We start from the raw sequence: 20946 nt of genomic DNA, 5'->3' as shown, positions 1-20946 counted from the left end.
GCTCGTCATTTTCTAAAAAGAGAAAAAGATGGGAGGAAGTGCAAATTGTAAACAGATAACTTGTGTTTAAGTGCATTTATTGCTACTGGTGAGTCATAATTTTTAAAAGTGGCAAAACTACTCGTGCCTGTTTGATTGACTCAGTGAACCTTCTGAAGCTGTCCATGGTGCTGAACTCTTCTATAAGTTAAATAGGAGCTTATATTGATACACAAAAGTCAACCACAAGTAAAACAAAAGACAACAACAACAACAACAACAAAAAACACGAACACTAAAGAATTTCACTGTATATTGAATATCTATCAGTGTATAAAGATATAATGTATCCAGCACTGAATCCACCAATATGGCTGTTGTGAACGTTCTTAAAACGTTAAAATAGTCTTAAAAACATTATTTTGTTTATCAGGTTTAATAGGAAAGACTACTGATTGTGTGCATGTGTTTGACCATGCAAGTGTATTCAATCTTGCTCAGAGTTTCTGTCATTCTGTGATTTAGCAGTGGCCTCTCAAGGCCACAGACACAAATCCTTCTATTTTCCTATTTGTGCAGCACAGGCAGGAGTGAGGGGGACGGGTGACATGTGCTCAGCCTGACCCAGGGCTGACAGGTTTATGGAGCACAAGGTTTCAATCGCACCATGAGTACCAGTGCATCAATCTCACACATCTACATTCTGACAGTTAAACGTATATGTGCATGAATTTCATGTGCCACACATCAATGCATGAAATTGTTACTGTACACACACACACACACACACACACACCTATATATATATATATATATATATATATATATATATATATATATATATATATATATATATATATATATATATATATATATATATATATATGTTTATATTTATATGTTTATATTTATATTTCATATCAATATATAAAAAAAAGCCGAGGCCTTTGTACATATAGGTGGCTTCTCCAGAGTGAAGAAATGTACTCATAAACTTCCCGCTCCATGCTGTTCCACTCTGCAGTGGAGTTTGTGGCAGACTGAGCACTAAGCTGCAGTGAGAGCTCTGACTGTGTGTAACAGCAATGCAGAGGTATACAGCAGGCTGTAGCAGATCTCCCGGGCCTCTAGCCACAGAGCCACTCGAGGTGAAAATGAAAGTCACCGAACACGGCGCTGAACAGCATTAAACAGACTATGAAGGATGGTGACTCTGTAATGTTAGAGATAAGAATCCGAAGCGAGACTATGAAACCAGTAGGCCAGAGGCCCTAATGCCTAGCAAGTTAATATTTGCTGGGCTTTTTGTGATCATACAGTATATGTACAGCACCAGAGTAGGCTCTCAAAGGCATATGTGTTTTTGTGGTGGCATGTACCTTGCCAGAGTGTGTTGATCGAGGTAAATGTGTGTGTGTCTGTGTGTGTGTGTGTGTTTTAACTCACTCCTGCAGAAAGTCAGACCAGGCCTGCCTAGTCTCACAGGTATCTTTTCAGACAAGGTAGGCAGAATTGGATGCGAGTGCAGAGAGAGTTTCCTGTAGCAAACGCAAACAAACAAATCCAAATTGAGAGGCAAAATGCAAAAAAAAGGCAAAGAGCAGGCGACAGGGCAAATACAACAGGGCAAATAAGGGGCATGAAAGCATGAAATCCAAATAGTAAAGAAAAACAACAAAACAAAGAGTGTGCAATGTCTAAAAAACTGTGAAACCTTACTTCATAACTGGAATGAGAATGAGTGTATGTGCGTGAGAGAGATAGAGTGAGTGATAGAAAGAGAGAGGGAACAGGAGTGTGATTTAAAGTGTAGTGACCAAGTTTTGTGTTTGGGGAAGTGTAGTCAGGGTTTGTCATGTTTTGGGGCTGCAGTGTGTTCTGGGAAGTGGAGTGTGCTGCGAATGGGTTTCAAATAAAAAATACAAATGCACCTATTACATTTTTGATGACAATACACAGTGCATTGCTGTAACTGGAATCATTATGAGAGGCTCTTTAAAATGCTTTACATAATGCTTTGGGAACTACATTATTTAACCGAGATATATCTTTGATACACAGATTATATTCCGAGTTCAATTTACACTGTGTGCAAGTGTGTGTTTTTTCTAATATTTGAGATTTTACACATTTTTCTTCTTTGGTTTATTATCTCCTTACAAGCTTGACATTATTCATAATCACATTTGAATCTCGCTTGATGTATGTGAAGCATGCAAGAGGCCATTAGATTATAGCCGGCTAAATAAAATACTTCATTCAGCACTGAAAAGGCCACATGTGGCTGCTGTAGCCTGGAGTCCACCTCTGAATACACTTTACTCACAGTATCAATCTCTTCGTCTCCTCTAGACACAAATAAATAAGTGATATTTTCATTAATCCTCCCTCACCTTCAAAATAATTCAGCGGCAACTTCATAAAACATGGATGCCAATCTTTCATTATTCATTTTTGCAGGTCCTGTTCCTTTGTTCCAGAGAGGAAATGAGAGATGTGGGTGGGTGGGGGCACAAAGCGAGAGAGTGGCAGGATGAAGGGATAACATGGTAGAGGACACGGGCAGGCGGAGAGGCGTTTTTTGCATTATGTGTTATCTCTGTGCTGGCTGAATGCGATTTCCTGTCAGCGTAGAGCGCGCGCTTCAGACAGAGGCAGAGCAGCCGAGTGTGGAAGAGGAACAAATAGCTTCGTCATTTCATATCGTTCAGAGCCGCATCACGTCTGGCCACAGGTGGAACGCAAAGGAATGAGGACGGACCATACAGCTTTGTGCAGAAATGTGCCTTGTTCGTAATGAATATAGGCGATGCTGATTCTCTAGGCAATTCTTCTCACTTATCTTTATGCACACAGCATTGATAATGTTTAGATTCCTATTTTGACTGATGTCACATATCCTGAATTATTTTTCTAGTTGGATGGCTAAAAAGCCAATGAACATGCAAATAGAAAACTCAAAAGGTCACTCGGTCTCCTGTTCCCACCATTAGGACCGAGCATAAAAGGTGTGCATATTGCTTTTCATGTTTCTTAGAACCACACGTCTCACCCATAGTGGAGAAGATAATTTATTTTTGTCCGGTTTGAATTGATTATTTGAAATAGGGCCCTGTTTGCTGCTCCTTTGATAGTGTGACTGATTGGAGCAGATAGGGTGGGCAGAGTGGGCGTGGCTATGTATGAAATAAAATGGTTGCATGTGTTTTTAATTATGAGCCTCAGTTTAATAGGGATGTTAAATGACAAGGATGCTTAACTATTAATCAAGCGCTTTTGTTGTTTGTTTTGCTAGAAAGGGAGAAAGTCAGAGGGCATTAGTAGTGTGTGTGTGTGTGTGTGTGTGTGCATGTGTAAGGACTCTGCCCGGACTCTGGCCACGTGCGTTTGTTTAGGTTTCTCATCACGTGTCTGCCCCGCCTTCGTCTGCTCCTCCCTGTCATCACACCTGATCCTTATTGTGTCATTGTCCTTTTTGTATTTAACTGTGCCGCGTTGCCTCGTGCAGCGCGGCATCTACTGTGGTCTTAGTTCTGTTTAGTCCCATCTTGAGTCTGTGTTCCTGTTTTGTGTTCTGTCATTAAACCCTGTTTATTTATGCTATCCTGCGTTTGGGTCCGTTCTGTTCCGTGTTCATGACAGCGTGTGTGTGTGTGTGTGTGTGTGTGTGTGTGAGAGAAATTCTACCAGCCAATATGACAGATCATGTATAGTTATTGAAAGTGTTGTGAATGAATGTTGTGAAATATACAAACAAATTTTTTTGCATGAAAAAACCCGTGCTGTTGAGTCAAGGTTTCAGGGTGAAAGTTATTTCATTGTATAAGCAAATGTATTTTTTAGTATGGAAAATTAAGATCCAGTCTGAAACACCAGAAGAAAGATTAAATAATACCATTAGGGAATACATCATTAAACAGACTCGCTCTAATTACCTTTGTTCTGAGTGCTACACTATAAGCTTTTTATTTTAATGTGCCACTGCAGAAGAGTGTTTATGTTCCACGGGTTTTCTTGTATTTTATCAGTGCACTACTTGAAGTCGTTGCCCATATGGTTGCGATTCCAACACCTCCAGCCGTGTTTGCATTGCAAACATGACATAGCTGCCTGCAGGGACTGTGAGTGCTTTACTGCCAGTGTGTTTGATACACAGTCAGCAGCCATCAGTCACATGCACATATGTGCGTAACGGGAGGGGGAGCCAGTGCCAGCCTACATATGGAGATGCTATAGGTGTAAATAGCTTTCTGCAACTCTGGCACCTTGAATGATTTACCTGTGCTGCATAATGCTACGATTATCACTTCCTCACATTTTTTTTCTTCTCTTGCTCGCTCAGTCCACAGCAAAAGTTGCCTATCTCCCCTGTGAGCAGTCATCTGTCACTTCTCTGATAGAGGGATGAGAGAGAGGCACCATTTTAATCTCGCCAACGGAAATTAAAGAGCACACAACAAGAACATCCTCCTCCTGCTGCTCTAAACGAAATCTCAATCGGAGCATGCCCCATGAGAAAGCTGCCAGGAATCTTTAAAGTTTGCATTTTTATCTGTTTGTGTTCTAATTAGTGCAGTTGAAAATGCACTGGTGTGTTCCGGGTGGTTTTGGCAACAGGTACTATCTACAAATGTTTATATATGAATTCAGAGAGTAAAGAAGAAACCTTAGTAAGAAACAAGAAAGTAAAGAAGAAACCTGAAATATTAACATATTTTTTACATTTGTTAAATGTCAGAATCGAGCGAGGGAAAATTTTGATGTATTTTTATTATCACTTTCATCAAAGTCAAAATTCCAGCAAACTATTGTAGAAAGCTTGTGGAAGGATACCCAAAACGTTTGGCCCAAGTGAAACAGTTTCGGGGCAATTCCACCAAATACTAAGGAAGTATTTGGTGGAATTGCCCCGAAACTGTTTCACTTGGGCCAAACGTTTTGGGTATCCTTCCACAAGCTTTCTACAATAGTTTGCTGGAATTTTGGCCCACTCCTCTTGACAGAACTGGTGTAACTGGGTCAGGTTTGTAGGCCTTCTTGCTCGCACTCACCTTTTCAGTGCCGCCCACAAATTTTCTATGGGATTGAGATCAGGGCTTTGTGATGGCCAGTCCAGTACCTTGACTTTGTTGACCTTAAGCCACTTTGTAACTAATTAGGAGGTATGCTTGGGGTCATTGTCCATTTGGAAGACCCATTTGTGCCCAAGCTTTAACTTCCTGGCTGATGTCTTCAGCTGTTGCTTTAATATATCCACATATTCTTTAATATATATATATATATATATGGGATAGTGTTTTGAGGCTTCAAAGCTTCGCCCTTTTTCCTCCAAATATACCGTTTATCATTATAGCCGAACAGTTACATTTTTGTTTCGTCAGACCACAGGACATGTCTCCAGAAATTAAGATTTTTTTCCCCCATGTGCAGTTGCAAACTGTAGTCTGGCTTTTTTATGGTGGTTTTGAAGTAATGGCTTTCTCCTCCCAGAGTAACCTTTCAGCTCATGGCGGTACAGTATTCGTTTTACTGTGGATAATGACACTGTCTTACCAGTTTCAGCCAGCATCTTCACAAGATCTTTTGCTGTTGTCCTGGGGTTGATTCGCACATTTCGCACCAAAATACGTTCCTCTCTGGGACTCAGAATCCGTCTCCTTCCTGAGCGGTATGATGGTTGTACATTCTCATGTTTTTTATACTTGCGTATTATTGTCTGAACGGATGAACGTGGGACCTTCAGGCATCTGGAAATTGCACCTAAGGATGAGCCACACTTGTGGAGGTCAACAATTCTTTTTCTGATGTCTTGGTGGATTTCTCTTGATTTTCCCATGATGTCAAAGAAAGACATCATGTGTTTGAGGTGTGCCTTTATATGCATCCACACGTGTGCCACCAATTAACTCAAATGGAATCAATTAACCTATCAGAAGCTTCTTAAACTCAGAATGGAGTCATCTGGAGTTTTTTTTATTTTTTTTAAAGGCACGATAAACTTAGTGTATGTATACTTCTGACTTTGATGAAAGTGATAATAAAAATACATAAAAATTTTCCCTCGCTCGATTCTGACATTTAACAAATGCAAAAAATATGTTAATATTTATTGATTTAAAACAGAAAAAGTTTACTCTGATTTAATGTATGACAGTAAAGAAATAAAAGTTTTTGTGTTTTTTTCTGAAGTGTATGTAAATATCTGGTTTCAACTGTAGTATATATACCTGTAACCTTTTATCCTGATCGTATGATAATAGCATCAACTGCTGTTGAAGCATCTGTGTTTGTTTTTCATAATATAATGTATGTGACCCAAAATGGCTGCACCCTATTTCAAATAAGTACTGAGCTCGTGTGTATTTTGTAGTGAACAAAATTGGAGGGTATTTCACTGTGCAAGTAAACTTTAACTGTGTGTCTATGTGAAATAACTGCGAGTGGCAGCTTGGCCAGGCTTTTGTCTTCCAGGGTGTAATTGAGATGTGTTTTTGCAGAGGCTCTGTAGTAACAAAAGGTGCTTTAAGTGAGGGAGAGCAAGGGATAGAGCAAGCTGCCTGTCTTTTCCTGGACCTGCTGACTGCAGTCAACCGCAGTAAGTGCCATTCCTTCTCTCCAGCACCTCCAGCCAATCCAGCTCTCCCCAGTCCCTTTGCGAGCTTGTGGCCGGGAAGTTAATTGGCAGCATCTGCTGTCTGGGAGGCAAAGCACCCCTTCACCCCCACTTCACACATACACACTCGCCCCACTGGGCATCTAGAGACACCAGTCTGGCTACAGGCACCAAGAGATCACACATAGAGAAAGAGGAGGTGAAAGAGACAACAAGGTTGAGGGGGAGCGTAAACCTGCAGCTGGCACTGGTGCCTGGAGGGTATTTGGTCAGGAAGGTTGGGAAGCTGCACCAGGTAGGGATTCCCTCAAGGGACATATGGTTTATGGGAGAGAGAGAGAGAGAGAGAGAGAGAGAGACAGAGACAGAGACAGAGAGACAGACAGACTACCACACCCTACCAGATGCATACAAAACTATTGATAGTTCAATATATATTCAATATGTAACGTTTATTCGCAAACACGTACAACACGTACATCAAGCGTCATGAACTGTTGGAACAATTGTTGGAATGATCAGAAAATGTTCAGAAATTTTGGCTTCAGTGTCATTTTAGATATGATTCAGTAGCAGCCACTAACACTAACCAATGGCTTGATCTGAGCTTCTTCAAGAGGAATCTGATAATTTTGTAGACATGTAATGGGTCTTTTTCTTCTCAGATAAAAGGAAACTCACACACCGATAGACCACATGCTCTGTCATTGTGACTTAAATATCTTTTGACCTCCACACCGCATTATGCTCTCACTGACATCACTTCCTTAGAGACAGAATTAAGAGAAGGGTGGCATGGTCATGAATGAGTCACTCAGATGGATTAGAAAAAAAAACATGTCTGACATCATCCCTGCTGCTCCCTTTTTATATTACACTTCTGTCTTAAGCACTATTGTATCCTGCAAATATGTAGGTCCTCACTGCTAGAATGTTGTTGTTTTTTTTTTGTAAAATCACAAATGAGGGATTTGTGTCATATACAATGAGGGAAAATAAGCAATCAGACACTTTTTTATTTTAGCTTTAAACAGTAGCACATTACAAAATACAAGATGATACATAACAGGATAAGACAAAAAAAAAAAGAAAAAAAAAAAAAAGCTAAATAAAAGTAGATACAAGTTAATCTGTATGGTAAAAGATTGCACTAATACATTACAATTTCAGTATATTGTGAAACATTAGTCAAAGAAAGAAATCCATCTGTTTTTTTTTTTGTTTGTTTTTTATATTAAACAGGAAAGGTTGATAAATTTGGTTGAATGTATTGCTTTTTTTCTTAACCAGTATGTTTTCTTTTCTGACAGCAACATTCTTAGTGGGATGGTAGTGTCAGATTTCCACTTCAATGCGATACGCTTCCTGGTAATCGGTAACAGAAGTTTAATTGCATGCCTGAGGTTGTAATGAGTGAAGTTACCCAATAAACAAATCTCTGGATCCATTGGGAAGGTGATCATGGTATTCAGACACTTTTGTTTTTGTAATTTAATATACTTCCAGTGCATCTTTCCACTTCAAATTTACACACGTCTTTTGACTTCATACGGTCAAAAAAGCATGATGAAAAATATATGTAAAGGTTACATAAAAATTCATTCATTCATTCATTCATTCATTCATCTTCTACCGCTTATCCGAACCACCTCGGGTCACGGGGAGCCAGCGCCCATCCCAGGCGCCACCGGGCATCAAGGCAGGATTCACCCTGGACGGAGTGCCAACCCATCGCAGGGCACACACACACTCATTCACACACTCATTCACACACTCATTCACACACTAGGGACAATTTTCCAGAGATGCCAATCAACCTACCATGCATGTCTTTGGACCGGGGGAGTACCCGGAGGAAACCCCCGAGGCACGGGGAGAACATGCAAACTCCACACACACAAGGTGGAGGTGGGAATCGAACCCCGACCCTGGAGGTGTGAGGCGAACGTGCTAACCACTAAGCCACCGTGCCCCCTACATAAAAATTTATCTAAATAAATAGGAAATGTTCTTGCTCAAACTGTACCAAGTGTCCTTATATAAAAGACATTTTCTGTGTCTTTTATGATTTCAAGTAACCATGGTGAAAGTAAAGTAGTTCTTTGGGGTAACATTATTAAACAAGATTGGAATCGGAACTACTACAGAGCCACAACAGAGACCTTAAACTTTTCTGTCAGCGTTACTGGTTCAATGATACACGGGTGGGAAGCTCATGGAACAACTAATCATCCCTGCATGGGTGCAAAATGCAAGATTTCACACTGTGCTTTTAGAGAACAAATAGTGTTGCAGGATGACCTGAAAGCAGCAAAAAACAACAGTTACACAGAGAACAATAAGAAATGAACTGCACTTTGTGCAAAATCCTCTGTGAAAATAAGTATATCTTAGAGATACAAATCTCTTTGTTAATAATTCACTTCATGATATTTGGAGAAACTTTGTGATATGGGGCTGCTTCACTGCAAATGAAACCGTGCTATTACACACTTTTGAAGGAAGCTTTAATGGAATGATGTACCAGGACATGTAAGAGGAGAATTTAGTCTTCTCTACCAAGAAATTGAATTTGGTGAGGAAATAAATGTTTCAACATGACAACGAGCCCAAAAATACAGCCAGAATACCTCAAGACTGGTTACTAAAACAGTAGGTGAAGGTTCTTGCATGGCTTAGTCAATCTGCAGAGTTTATTTATGGAGGATTTGGAATTGCGAGTCTATCAGAGTGACCCTATTAACCCTGTGGAATTTAAAAGGATTGGACCCTGATTGAACCACTACATAGCAAAATCAATGCAACAGTACTCATGTTCTTTTGGAGTCTGGGAAAAATGAATCATTTTTACTATCAGAGTTGTATTTTTTTAAACATATTTATGCTTGAATGTATGAATACACGCCCGGTCCAAAGACATGCATGGTAGGTTGATTGGCATCTCTGGAAAATTGTCCGTAGTGTGTGATTGCATGAGTGAATGAGTGTGTGTGTGTGTGTGTGTGTGTGTGTGTGTGTGTGTGTGTGCCCTGCGATGGGTTGGCACTCCGTCCAGTGTGTATCCTGCCTTGATGCCCGATGACGCCTGAGATAGGCACAGGCTCCCCGTGACCCGAGGTAGTTCGGATAAGCGGTAGAAGATGAATGAATGAATGAATGTATGAATACATACTTTTTTGTTCATATTTCTAAGTTACAAGCCAAAACCTGAAGTGATATAAGCACTAGATATTAACAAAAGCAAAAATATTCAAATACCTTTTCCTCCTCACTATACTTTATGCTTCGATTTCTTCGTTTTGTAAGTGACAGAGTGATTTGGATTAGCACAGGAATTTTCGGTAGCTAGCTTTAAACTGCAGCATCACCTAAAGCTATATTAAATAGCAGCACCAGCTAGAGCTATATTAAATATATTTGCTCCAGTGTAGATATCCATTCAGTGTTTATTGACAAGAAGGAGAATTTTCTGAATTGTCTTGCATGTCCATTGTTTAGATGTTGGTGAGCCTCATCATTTGATTTTTATCCTTGGTTAAAGAGACCTGAAGATCTTTGAGAATTGATTATGTTGTCAAAATGTAAGGAGAACACCAAAAAAAACCTTCTCAATATCCCTGGCCACACCTTTAAGCCAAAGCAGTAGAACCAGTGTTCGTTCCCATGAGAAACCTCCAGCCTGCACTTAAAGAACTAACATTCAGGGTTCACTGACTATCCACCTTGCTGTGTATCTTTCTGTGTTGTTTTGTTGTATGTTTGTTAGTTCAGTCTGTCTGTGTGGTGTAGAGCGAGAGAGAAACGAGTGAATATCATCAATATATAGGAAGGTGTGTGTTATATATGCGTGTGCTCACATGCATACAGACTGTGTATGTAGTGGGTTGTGTTGGGTGGGAGTGGATTTGTTTGTGTTGTGTGTGTGGATTTAGTTGTGTTGGTGAATAAGGGAGAGTGCAGTGTTGTTAGGCAGTCTGGCGCCAGCCTGTCTCCTTGGGTCCATTCCACCCACTCTGCTGATGCATCAGCCAACACATCTCTGTTGTCCCCAGAGAGCGTGTAAGAGAGAGAGAGAGAGGGGAAGAAGGAAGAGCCAGTACACCTGCTCTGGAACATCCTCTTGTTTTTTTCTTTCTCTCTGTCTGTAACACTCCCTGTTTTCCTTAATTTACACAAGCACCTTGTTTTCTGTTATTATCGTATTGTTCCTCTCTGCAAATGATTTCCAAAAGTGGGGCTTTTCATCCCTGTATTCTAAGTTGATTTAAAAAGTGACAAGCCAGTGCTATGTTAATTGCTCATTGTGTTTTATTAATTCAGTAACATTAGTATGATGCCTCTTGACATTAGCCTATGCAGCAGAGAGTGCTGTCCTGTTTAAAGCTAATCAATATTTGAAACTATCTACTCTTGTTTGTAACAGTTTATATGACTACTTTGCATGTAAAAATGTAAGCATGGTTTGACACATAGATGTTAGTGGGCTGTCACACCGCCCTTTTGGCATATTGCTGAACTGCACCTGACCTGTATGTGACAAGACACATACACACACTCTCACACGAGTGCACTTCTCTGACATCACCCTGTCTGGCTGTTAATACTCTCCTCCTCTCTCCGATTCACACCTGCCCCTCTACCACCCTTGTGTGTGTGTGTGTGTGTGTATACGCAAGACACCCTGTGCCCCGTGAGGGGGCATGGCGCCATGCCGGCTGGTTCAGGGGGCTCATCTGCTTGAGAATAATTATCCAGTCTCCCCTTTGCACAGTGGGACTTCTGGTTGCCACAGTGGGGTCACACTCATACATACACACACACACACACATACATACTGTAATATTGCTGCTAAAGCACATCAAGTTCCTGCCTGGTCAAGGAGGGGCGTCTTGCTGGAGCCGCAGCCCTGATATCGCATACACACGGGGCACCATGTATCTGACACACACACGTGCACACACCATTATGCCGATTGCACAGATGGTCCTAACCACCTGAGACATGTGGGTACTATAGACCATTCTCTGATGTAAGTGTGTGTTTGGAAAGATCAGGTGAACTGGTCCATGTTGAAACAAAGACAGGGTGGGGCTGCTTTTATCTTCGAGTCTGAAAGATCAGAGACACTCCACTAAAGGGTGGATCACTTCTCAGGTCTATAACGTAAGGACTATAGCCATCTGCTGGTCAGTGAAGGAGCAGACGCACACAGGCATGAACTGAGGCATGCAGAACAACATATATACACAGAGAAAGTACGCAGAACAACATACCAGAAACAGTTTTTTTTTCTGAATGTGTATCTGTGTATGTATGTGATCAATCACCTGTGCATGTCTATCAGGAGTGCGCAATATATATCTTTTGTAAATGTTAATGGTTGTATATTGAATTTTATTTTTTAAATGCCTGAAATATTTTTTTAAAATTTTTCTGTTGGTGTTTTGATCAATTGTGACTCTGAGTAACCAAAAAATAAAGAAAAGAAGTTTCACATTTAGGCTGATCTTAACCATAACTGGTAATATCAGGTTTTCCCTATTGCTTATACAGAAAATACTATTTCTATTTTTATTGTTAAACATTTAAACCTCTTCTCCTTTTTTATGACAGACAGTTAAAAAGCATTTCATAGATTGTATGGCTGTGTATGTGACAAATAAAATGAGATTTTTTTAAACAAGCAGCTCCTCAACATCGCCCTCCTGCATCCACTCACACGCTGACACACAGGCATTAAATTCATGAACTGCAAAGTGGCTGTGGAGTGGATGGTGTATTGCACTATTAGCATGTGTACCATGTTTTCCGTATTTACTATATGTTTGTATTTATTTCATCTGCATATCTTATATATTATGTAAATGTTGCCTGAATAGTGTCACAGTAGTTTGCTGATTTATGTGTCACTCTAGAAGATATCAGCTTGGGAGATAACATAAGATTTTTTAAAAAAACCTTTTAGCCTCTGTTGCAGAAATAAACATCATTATTCAAATAAACAAAAGCTATGTATATTCAGCATTAGTATTAGATGATAAGGATGTACTTACTTTTTCAGGCCTGGCAGAGGGATATAGCAAAGGCTTCAAGCTCTGAAAACAATACAGAGCTGAACTGATGCAGCACTAATGGGATAAAAACCAAATCGATACAAGACTCTGAAATGTCACAGAAGAGGCAATAGGAGAATCATTATGAATAATGAAAATGCATGATGTGGTACATCTTACCAATCAGAGAGAAATCATGTAGCATAAATCTCACCTTGTGTTTTTTGGTTTTGTAATGATGTAGTAGAATGAGTCCAGTTTACTTTCCTCAAGCTGCCTCAACTATCCTGCAGTTACTTGCATAGTAATTTACCCCCAATCGAACTCTGCTCCAGAACAGAGCAGATCGCCGCCCAGATATTAAAACACACACACACACACAGAAATAAGACTTCCTTCCAGATTTTCTATACATTCTGTTTAATTTAAACATCAGTGTTATTTCTCTCTCTCTCTCTCTCTCTCTCTCTCTCTCTCTCTCTCTCTCTCTGTCTCCGTCTCTCTCTCTCTCTCTCTCTCTCTCTCTCTCTCTCTCTCTCTCTCTCTCTCTCCCTCTCTCTCTCTGCCCCCTCACTCTTTCTCTCTCTCTCCCTCCCTCTCTCTCTCTCTCTCTCTCTCTCTCTCTCTCTCTCTCTCTCTCTGTCTCTCTCTCCCTCTCTCTCTCTGCCCCTCTCTCTTTCTCTCTCTCTCCCTCCCTCCCTCTCTCTCTCTCTCTCTCTCTCTCTCTCTCTCTCTCTCTCTCTCTCTCTCTCTCTCTCTCTCTCTCTCTCTCTCTCTCTCTCTCTCTCTCTGTCTCTCTCTCTCCCTCTCTCTCTCCCTCTCTCTCTCTCTCTCTCTCCCTCTCTCTCTCTCTCTCTCTCTGTCTCTCTCTCTCTCTCTCTCTCTCTCTCTCTCCCTCTCTCTCTCTCCCTCTCTCTCCCCCTCTCTCTCCCTCTCTCTCTCTCTCTCTCTCTCTCTCTCTCTCCCTCTCTCTCTCTCTGGTTGGCTGCTTGGAGTTTATGATTCCTCCTCTAATGAGAGGTTGATTTAGGAGCTAAGAGAGCTGTTTGATGACATGCCGTTCCTCTCAGTGCTTATACCGAGCGTGTCCCAGTACGCATATGAAAAGGATTGCAGCTCCAACGTCCAAAAAATGCGCGTGCACGTGTGTGTATGTGCATCGACACACAAAACCATGTATTTTATTATCTGGTTAAAATGATGTGATTAAAATGAACTCACACATACTCTTTAGCTATTTTAGGAACACAGGCTTTATATTGCTGACTGAGATGATTTTCTGATTGAGATAAACTTTATTTTTCTTCCTGACATTGGAAATAGTCACATGATTGACACTTGTACGTTTCTTGGAAGGCAATTTTTATGTTAAAGCTGCAGTTCGGTATTTATAAATATTACTATGATTTTTATTTTCTGTCTGTACACAGAAGCTGCAAAAATGTCATATAATTCATTGGAGGTTAAATCATATTTATGCATTAATTAGAAACGTATACTGAAGGCCCAGTGTACGTTTCCTTCTGATGAAGTGTCATCATAATTAGTGTAACTGCAGGCTTCCACACAAGACAATTTGCTTCAGATTCATAAAGTGAGGATTGGTCACTGAATCAGCGACAACACGATACGATTCAGATTCATAAGGCAAAGATTCGATATTTGATAATGCCACCTGACCTGGATTTGTTATGATTCAATACGATTAAGATTCATGAGGCAATGGTTTGATATTTGACCCAATCACTGAAGCGTCTATGATACAGCATGGTGTGATTCGATTTAGAAGCTTTTGATCAATATGTAACATATTCGAGAAGTTAATTTAACCATTAATTTGTGATGACAGAGAGAATGATAGTTTAGATGATGAAAGGGAACAAGGTGTCAGTTTTTTAAGTATATTTCAAAATCCCTCTTGCACAGATTTCCATGAGAAGGACAGCAGTTGTCCATTTAGTGAACATGATCTGATGTTAGCATGTTAGCATCTGTTGTGATCTGGTGACAATGTGTGCAACAGTTTCTCTGGATTGCCAGAAAAACCTACAACAAAACTCACAAATACAGCAGATTAGTTTTAGAAGCTAGTAATATGAAAGACTTTAAAAAAAAAAATAAATAAAATTTAAGCTTCTGGTCTTATGCTCCATTCAAACATGTAATCATGCAGCCATCCAATCATATGTCAAATTATAATTAGATGAAATAAACAGCATGCGGCACAGATGATACTCCAAAAGACAGAGCCATTGATGAGTAACGCACAAGCGAATTTTAAGGACCTGCTTGAAGCTGCAGTAAATGTGCTGTTAATCATAATGCTGCACATGGAGTGGTGCATTTTAACGACTGACTAACAGTAATTGATGTGGAAGATGCTTGTTGCTGTACTCTTCACCCACGGCTTCGGGTCCCGCTCATATTTCCGCAGGAAATCTCTAATAAATATATTTGTGAAATAAAAAACCAAAGAAATGACTTTGTTTAAGTGCAGTTTTATGTAGAGGTACTGAGAGAGAGAGAGAGGAAAAGTTAGATCAGATGCCTTTTATTGTGCGTTTGTCTTTGAAGCTGGAGGAAGAGAAAAGCTAAACAGTAGCTGTAGAATCTCTGCAGGCATTTTGTTGTGTGAAAAAGGCCTCTTTTTCTGTTTGAAGTCGACATTTCCGCAAGGTCCCCTAGCATTTTCAAATATCACCAAACTGCTTATTTACTGTGTGGAGTAAACATGCTCTCTCCCTTTCTCTCTTTCTCTCTTGGTCTCCCCAGCCCCCTGCTGGGAAGTGGAATCTCCTACTGCTGCTCTTCAGCTACCTGTTTAGTTGCAATCTCAGATCCCATGCATGCGCTGCTGGTTCAAATACCACAAATAACACCAGCAATTCAAATACATGAGAACAATAACAAAACTCCTCCACTATACATTTATAAAAATGCCATCACAGGCCACACGACAAAACTGGCCATGTTGCTTAGTAACCGTGCCATCCTTCGACTCCTGCGTGGATCTGTCGCGCTCTACTTCCTCCTTCTTGTAGCTTTTGTGCAGAGCTGCTGGAATTTTTGTACGAAATCAGGCGCAACCCAGGTACATGGGAGATATTAAAAGGTTGGCCAGTATGAGCTAGTGTTGTAGCTATACTTAGCTACTAAATAAAATCTCTCCTCATCCCATGCCTGTGATACCTGTGATGCATTTTAGCATTCGGATAAGATAATAGTGGGCTTTTACCCCTTGTCAGATTTGTTTGTATTTAAAAACATTTAACCTTCACACATTAAGAAGTATAGTGAACAGAGATGATGCAAGAAAAAGAGAGAGAGGGATTAAAAAATAAGAATACATGAAACAGCAGTGGGGCACAGTGGCTTAGTGGTTAGCACGTTCGCCTCACACCTCCAGGGTCGGGGTTCGATTCCCACCTCCACCTTGTGTGTGTGGAGTTTGCATGTTCTCCCCGTGCCTCGGAGGTTTCCTCCGGGTACTCCGGTTTCCTCCCCCGGTCCAAAGACATGCATGGTAGGTTGATTGGAATCTCTGGAAATTGTCCGTAGTGTGTGATTGCGTGAGTGAATGAGAGTGTGTGTGTGCCCTGCGATGGGTTGGCACTCCGTCCAGGGTGTATCCTGCCTTGATGCTCGATGACGCCTGAGATGCACAGGCTCCCCGTGACCCAAGGTAGTTCGGGTAAGCGGTAGAAGATGAATGAATTAATGAATGAAACAGCAGTGACAATAATGACACAAACATTCCATTTGAGACCAAATCTAAGGAACTATCTATGATCTGATTTGTGTGTGTGTGTGTGTGTGTTTCTCTGTATAAGTACATGTACAGAGGAGGGTACAGTATTTATTGTAGATCTACCAATGCGTGACAAGAACAATGTGAAAAAGTGTTTAGTCAGGTGTCATGGCACCACAAGCAGACAGAACACAGCAGCTTTACAGTGTTTCTGGAATGATCCTGGAGGATGAATATCACTCTTCCTAAAGATATTCCCTTAACCAGTGTTTTGATTATGGTTGTACCGTATAGAGCATGTGGAGCATCTGGATTTAAAGCAGATTAAGCTTTGTAATATTCAGTAGTATCAGTCAAAGTTGATGTGGATCAAAACAGATACCGAGGGCTTTAGTTAAGTACAATTAAGTACATTTCAACATTTGGAAACATATGATGCATGCATCAAATCACCACTGATACTGAGAATAACTATATTCTATTCTTACTGATCTGTACTATTCTGTATTTTGACCTCTGACTTTCCGTAAAAAAATAAAAAAATATATATATATATATATATATATATATATATATATATATATATATATATATATATATATATATAAACCGGATTATTCTATATATATATATATATTCTATATATTATCATATATATATATATATATATATATATATATATATATATATATATATATATATATATATATATATATATATATATATATATATTATATACATAGCACAAAGATTTGTAATATATTGAAGCACTTATGCATATATGCATTTAATGCCTTAATGTTTCTGAATTAATGAACCATACAAAAATGGCCTTAAGTTGCACATCATTCATTTTCCAGTGACTAAGTGATTTGTGAATACTGGTGCATCAGCAGATTAAATGCAGAAATGAAACACACATTTGAATCAATGTCATCGCAGACATCACTCGTGTGATGTACAATTACTATTGGTTAAAACCTGAAAGGCTGTTATGAGCGTCTAAACAAAAACAGTGTTACGTTCATTAAAATGGTTCTAGAATATGACATTGCAATACACATTTTGATGTATGTTGATAGGGATAAGGCATTGGAACTTTAATATTGGCTGTTTTTTATCGGTCATGAGATACATCACCCAGGCTCTAGTGTGCACATTGTTGTCCGGAGGGTGTTGTTTTTTTCCCCTCTGACACAAAGATAAATCTTTTTGGGAACGAGGGCACTGTACCAAATCCGGGAGCACACCAAGCCACGGGCCACCATCATTTAGATAAAACAAACTGCCATTGGCCACAGCAGGGCAAAGAGGGAGAGGGAGAGAGAGCTACAGAGAAGAGAAGAAAGAAACTGTTCGACCGTTTAGAGATGCTTCAAGCTCTCTCGCTCTGTCTCTGCCTCTCTGCCTGAATCTCTCTCTCTCTCTCTCTCTCTCTCTCTCTCTCTCTCTCTCTCTCTCTCTCTCTCTCTCTCTCTCTCTCTCTCTGTCTGTCTCTCTCCCTCTCTGGAGAAACATACAAAGCTATTTTCTTTAGCCAATAGTAGTGCAGTAAAGCAGGGAAGGCAGGCAGTACATTCCCAGTGGGTAATTAAAATCAATAGTCAGGACTTGCTCAGTAGCCAACAAGGTCAAACATGAAGAGAAGCCAGTAGAGAGTCTAACGACTAAAAAGAAAAAAAATGAAAAATTAAAATCAGGTGTTATCATTAACACTGTATAAGAACAGAGGTGTTCAGATGTGCTTAGAATGTCAGTGTTTGTGTGAAAGTGTTGCTTGGAGTGCATAGGAAATAGACATGCAGCCATGAACCTAATGCAAATGTAGGCCAGATCCCAGTACTGACATGACCTCTGCCTCCTGTGCCATAGTGTGTGTGTGTGTGTGTGTGTGTGTGTGTGTGTGTGTGTGTGTGTGTGTGTGTGTGTGTGTGTGTGTTCTACTATGTGTGTGTTCTCAACAATGGCAGTAATCATACTGAAAAAGGCACTTTTACAGTATTAGTATTCTGCTGAGACACAGACTCCTGAGATTTCTCTCCTTCACTATCGACTGCCCTCTTTTCTTCACTCTGTCTTTTCTTCCTTCTGGCCTACAGAGCCAAGCTAATTTGGTTTAATTTCAATTTCTGCTGTTCACTTTGTTGAAGCAGCAAAGACATGAGGGAATTTGTTGGCATACTTGTTTAGTCTGTGTGAGTGTGTGTTTACTGAGTGTTTGTGTAACTGTCTCTTTGATGCCTGTTGGCTCGTATGTGTGGCTGTTTCTTATTGCTTTATAGTGCCTCTAAATCGTGGTGCTGGCTAGATAACGGGATGCCTGGTTTAGCCGAGGCCAATTCGAAAGAGTTGTTTCTCTTCCTTATCAGTCAGCTGTCCAGTAACCACCACACTATCAGACACAAGTGCAATCTCTGTCTGATCCTCTCCTCCTCTCAGTTGGTTTCTCAGTGTACTCATGCTCATTTTATCCCATCCTCTGATCATTCTTTTCTTATCTTCTATTCTCTTTCCTTTCTGCCACCCTTCCTTATAGCTCATGTTCTTTGTTTGTCCTTCGTCGCCTATCTTTCTCTTTCTCTTTCCCTGCCTCTGGTTTTCCCACCAGCTCTCAGTCTATCTGCTGATTGTCTGTATTCATCGTGTCCCTTAATGTCCGAGCCAGCCTCCATTTTCTCTCGGCTGTTTCTCATCACGTTGTTCTCTAGGATGAAGAGAGATTTCTCTCGGTTGTTTCTCTCACTCATCCACGCCCTGCTAATTAGAACACAACTCAACATTTAATCAGCAGACATTTCCGATAACCATGAGTAGGGCCGCACCGTTCATTGTTTCACATTTACTGTATTGTTCATTGCATTTACCTAGCTGATTTGAAATTGAGGGTTGAAGTCAACTTGGAAAAAAAGAACAGTTTAACGAGGGGACACAAGGCAGACTAAAGAGATGGAGAGGAAGATAAAGAAAAGAGCGCAGTACCCTGAGTAAGATGAGAGTCTATAGGGGTCTATGCACTAGTGTCATGTTTCTCACTGATGGCTCTTGCTGCTTTCTGGATTGTTTTCTCCATTCTCTACTTTTCTTCATTGGTGGCCATCTTTACTAGAGGTGATCCCAGAGCGGCAGGAGAAAAATGACTTATCAAATCATGCCTTTTTCTCTCCTGAGAACCTTAATGTGTGCAGAGTGCTTTATTCTCCTCATGCACAGCATCAGTCACTGGTCTCAGAGAGGCCAACAAGGGGACATAAGGATTGCAAATTGAGAAATTTAAGCTTCCAGAACATAAAAAAGTACACAAAGGCTTCTTGATGGCTTTGAGTAAATGGTTGTACCCTGGAGTAATGTATCATAAGTGATATGGAAATTACTGCAAGTTGTGAGAAGTCTCCATGGGCTCACTCTTGGCAGAATTGTTAAATAGGTAATACACACTGAGGCCAATGGCATCATGTTTTTTTTTTTTTCCTGTTTTATTGCTTACACCACAAATATTCTACCTCACACCTAAACATACTGTTAATAAGATATACAGAATGAAATCCATCTTTGCTCCAGATTTCACTACAGAGCAGCATTCTTAAATAATATCATGACTTTTTTCTTCCCTCCTTTCTTCCTTCCTTTCTTCCTGTGTTTCAGGCAAAGACTGCCAGCCAAAAATGTGTATTATTACCGGTGCCCAGACCATCGGAGGAACTATGTGATGTCCTTCGCCTTCTGTTTCGACCGCGAGGATGACGTGTACCAGTTTGCCTACTGTTACCCCTACACCTACTCTCGCCTACAGCACTATCTGTCCAGCCTTGAGCAAAGAAACCTAGACTACCTAAAGAGAGAGCAGCTGGGGCTCAGCGTGGTGAGTGTGTGTGTGTCTGTGTGTGTGTGTTTGTTTGTGTGGGCATGTGCTCATTTGTGCCCATGTCTTAATTTAGCCACAAACCCAATTGAGATGAAATAGGCATCACCAATTTCCTAAATGTTATTCCAAGCTATAAAAGTATTATTTCATTAACGTCTGTACTTATTGTGTAGTGTATCTACAGTTCTGTATATCCAAGTCACAAATCTTTAAAGAAAAATGACTTAGTGAGGAGTTAATACCTTATTCATACTTTGAATATAGAGTTTGCATGGGTAAGCTGCACAATTTGACTGTAAATGACCCGTTAACTTTCACAATGTAAATAATAACTTCTGGACTTTATTCACCAATCAACAGCCTTATGTGACTGTTATTTCTTGACTATGCACCGTTATAGTGTTTTTAACAGTGTGCTGTCAGACACTATTAATATATACTGTATACAGTATACACATGTTACATGGGTATCAATCCATTTAAACACCATTTAAAGTAGGTAAAACATGTACATTTGATTTATTTTTTTCATTATTATTTGAAAATGCACTATAAAAGCTGTAACCGATGTTTTGTGAAGCCCACACAGTGCACTACAAGGCTTATGATATTAAGCTCCAGAAAAATGTATCAGAAAGCAGAACTGAATAAAAAGTAATCTGTCTTTATATATTTTCTTAAGTAAGTTTAA

At 40.1% G+C, this 20946-nt stretch overlaps 1 protein-coding gene across 1 annotated transcript in view; it reads left to right on the top strand.

The window, feature by feature from the left end:
- Positions 1-20946, top strand: part of agbl4 (AGBL carboxypeptidase 4) — a 282596-nt gene that overhangs the window by 139936 nt on the left and 121714 nt on the right. Inside the window, exon 5 of the mRNA XM_060882422.1 lies at positions 20036-20252. Within this exon, the coding sequence (XP_060738405.1) occupies positions 20036-20252 (217 nt within the window). The remainder of the gene's footprint in view (positions 1-20035; positions 20253-20946) is intronic.

Source organism: Tachysurus vachellii, chromosome 11 (genome assembly GCF_030014155.1).
Source record: "Tachysurus vachellii isolate PV-2020 chromosome 11, HZAU_Pvac_v1, whole genome shotgun sequence".
NCBI classification, from domain to species: domain Eukaryota; kingdom Metazoa; phylum Chordata; class Actinopteri; order Siluriformes; family Bagridae; genus Tachysurus; species Tachysurus vachellii.
This window is presented reverse-complemented; position numbering and strand designations above follow the sequence as displayed.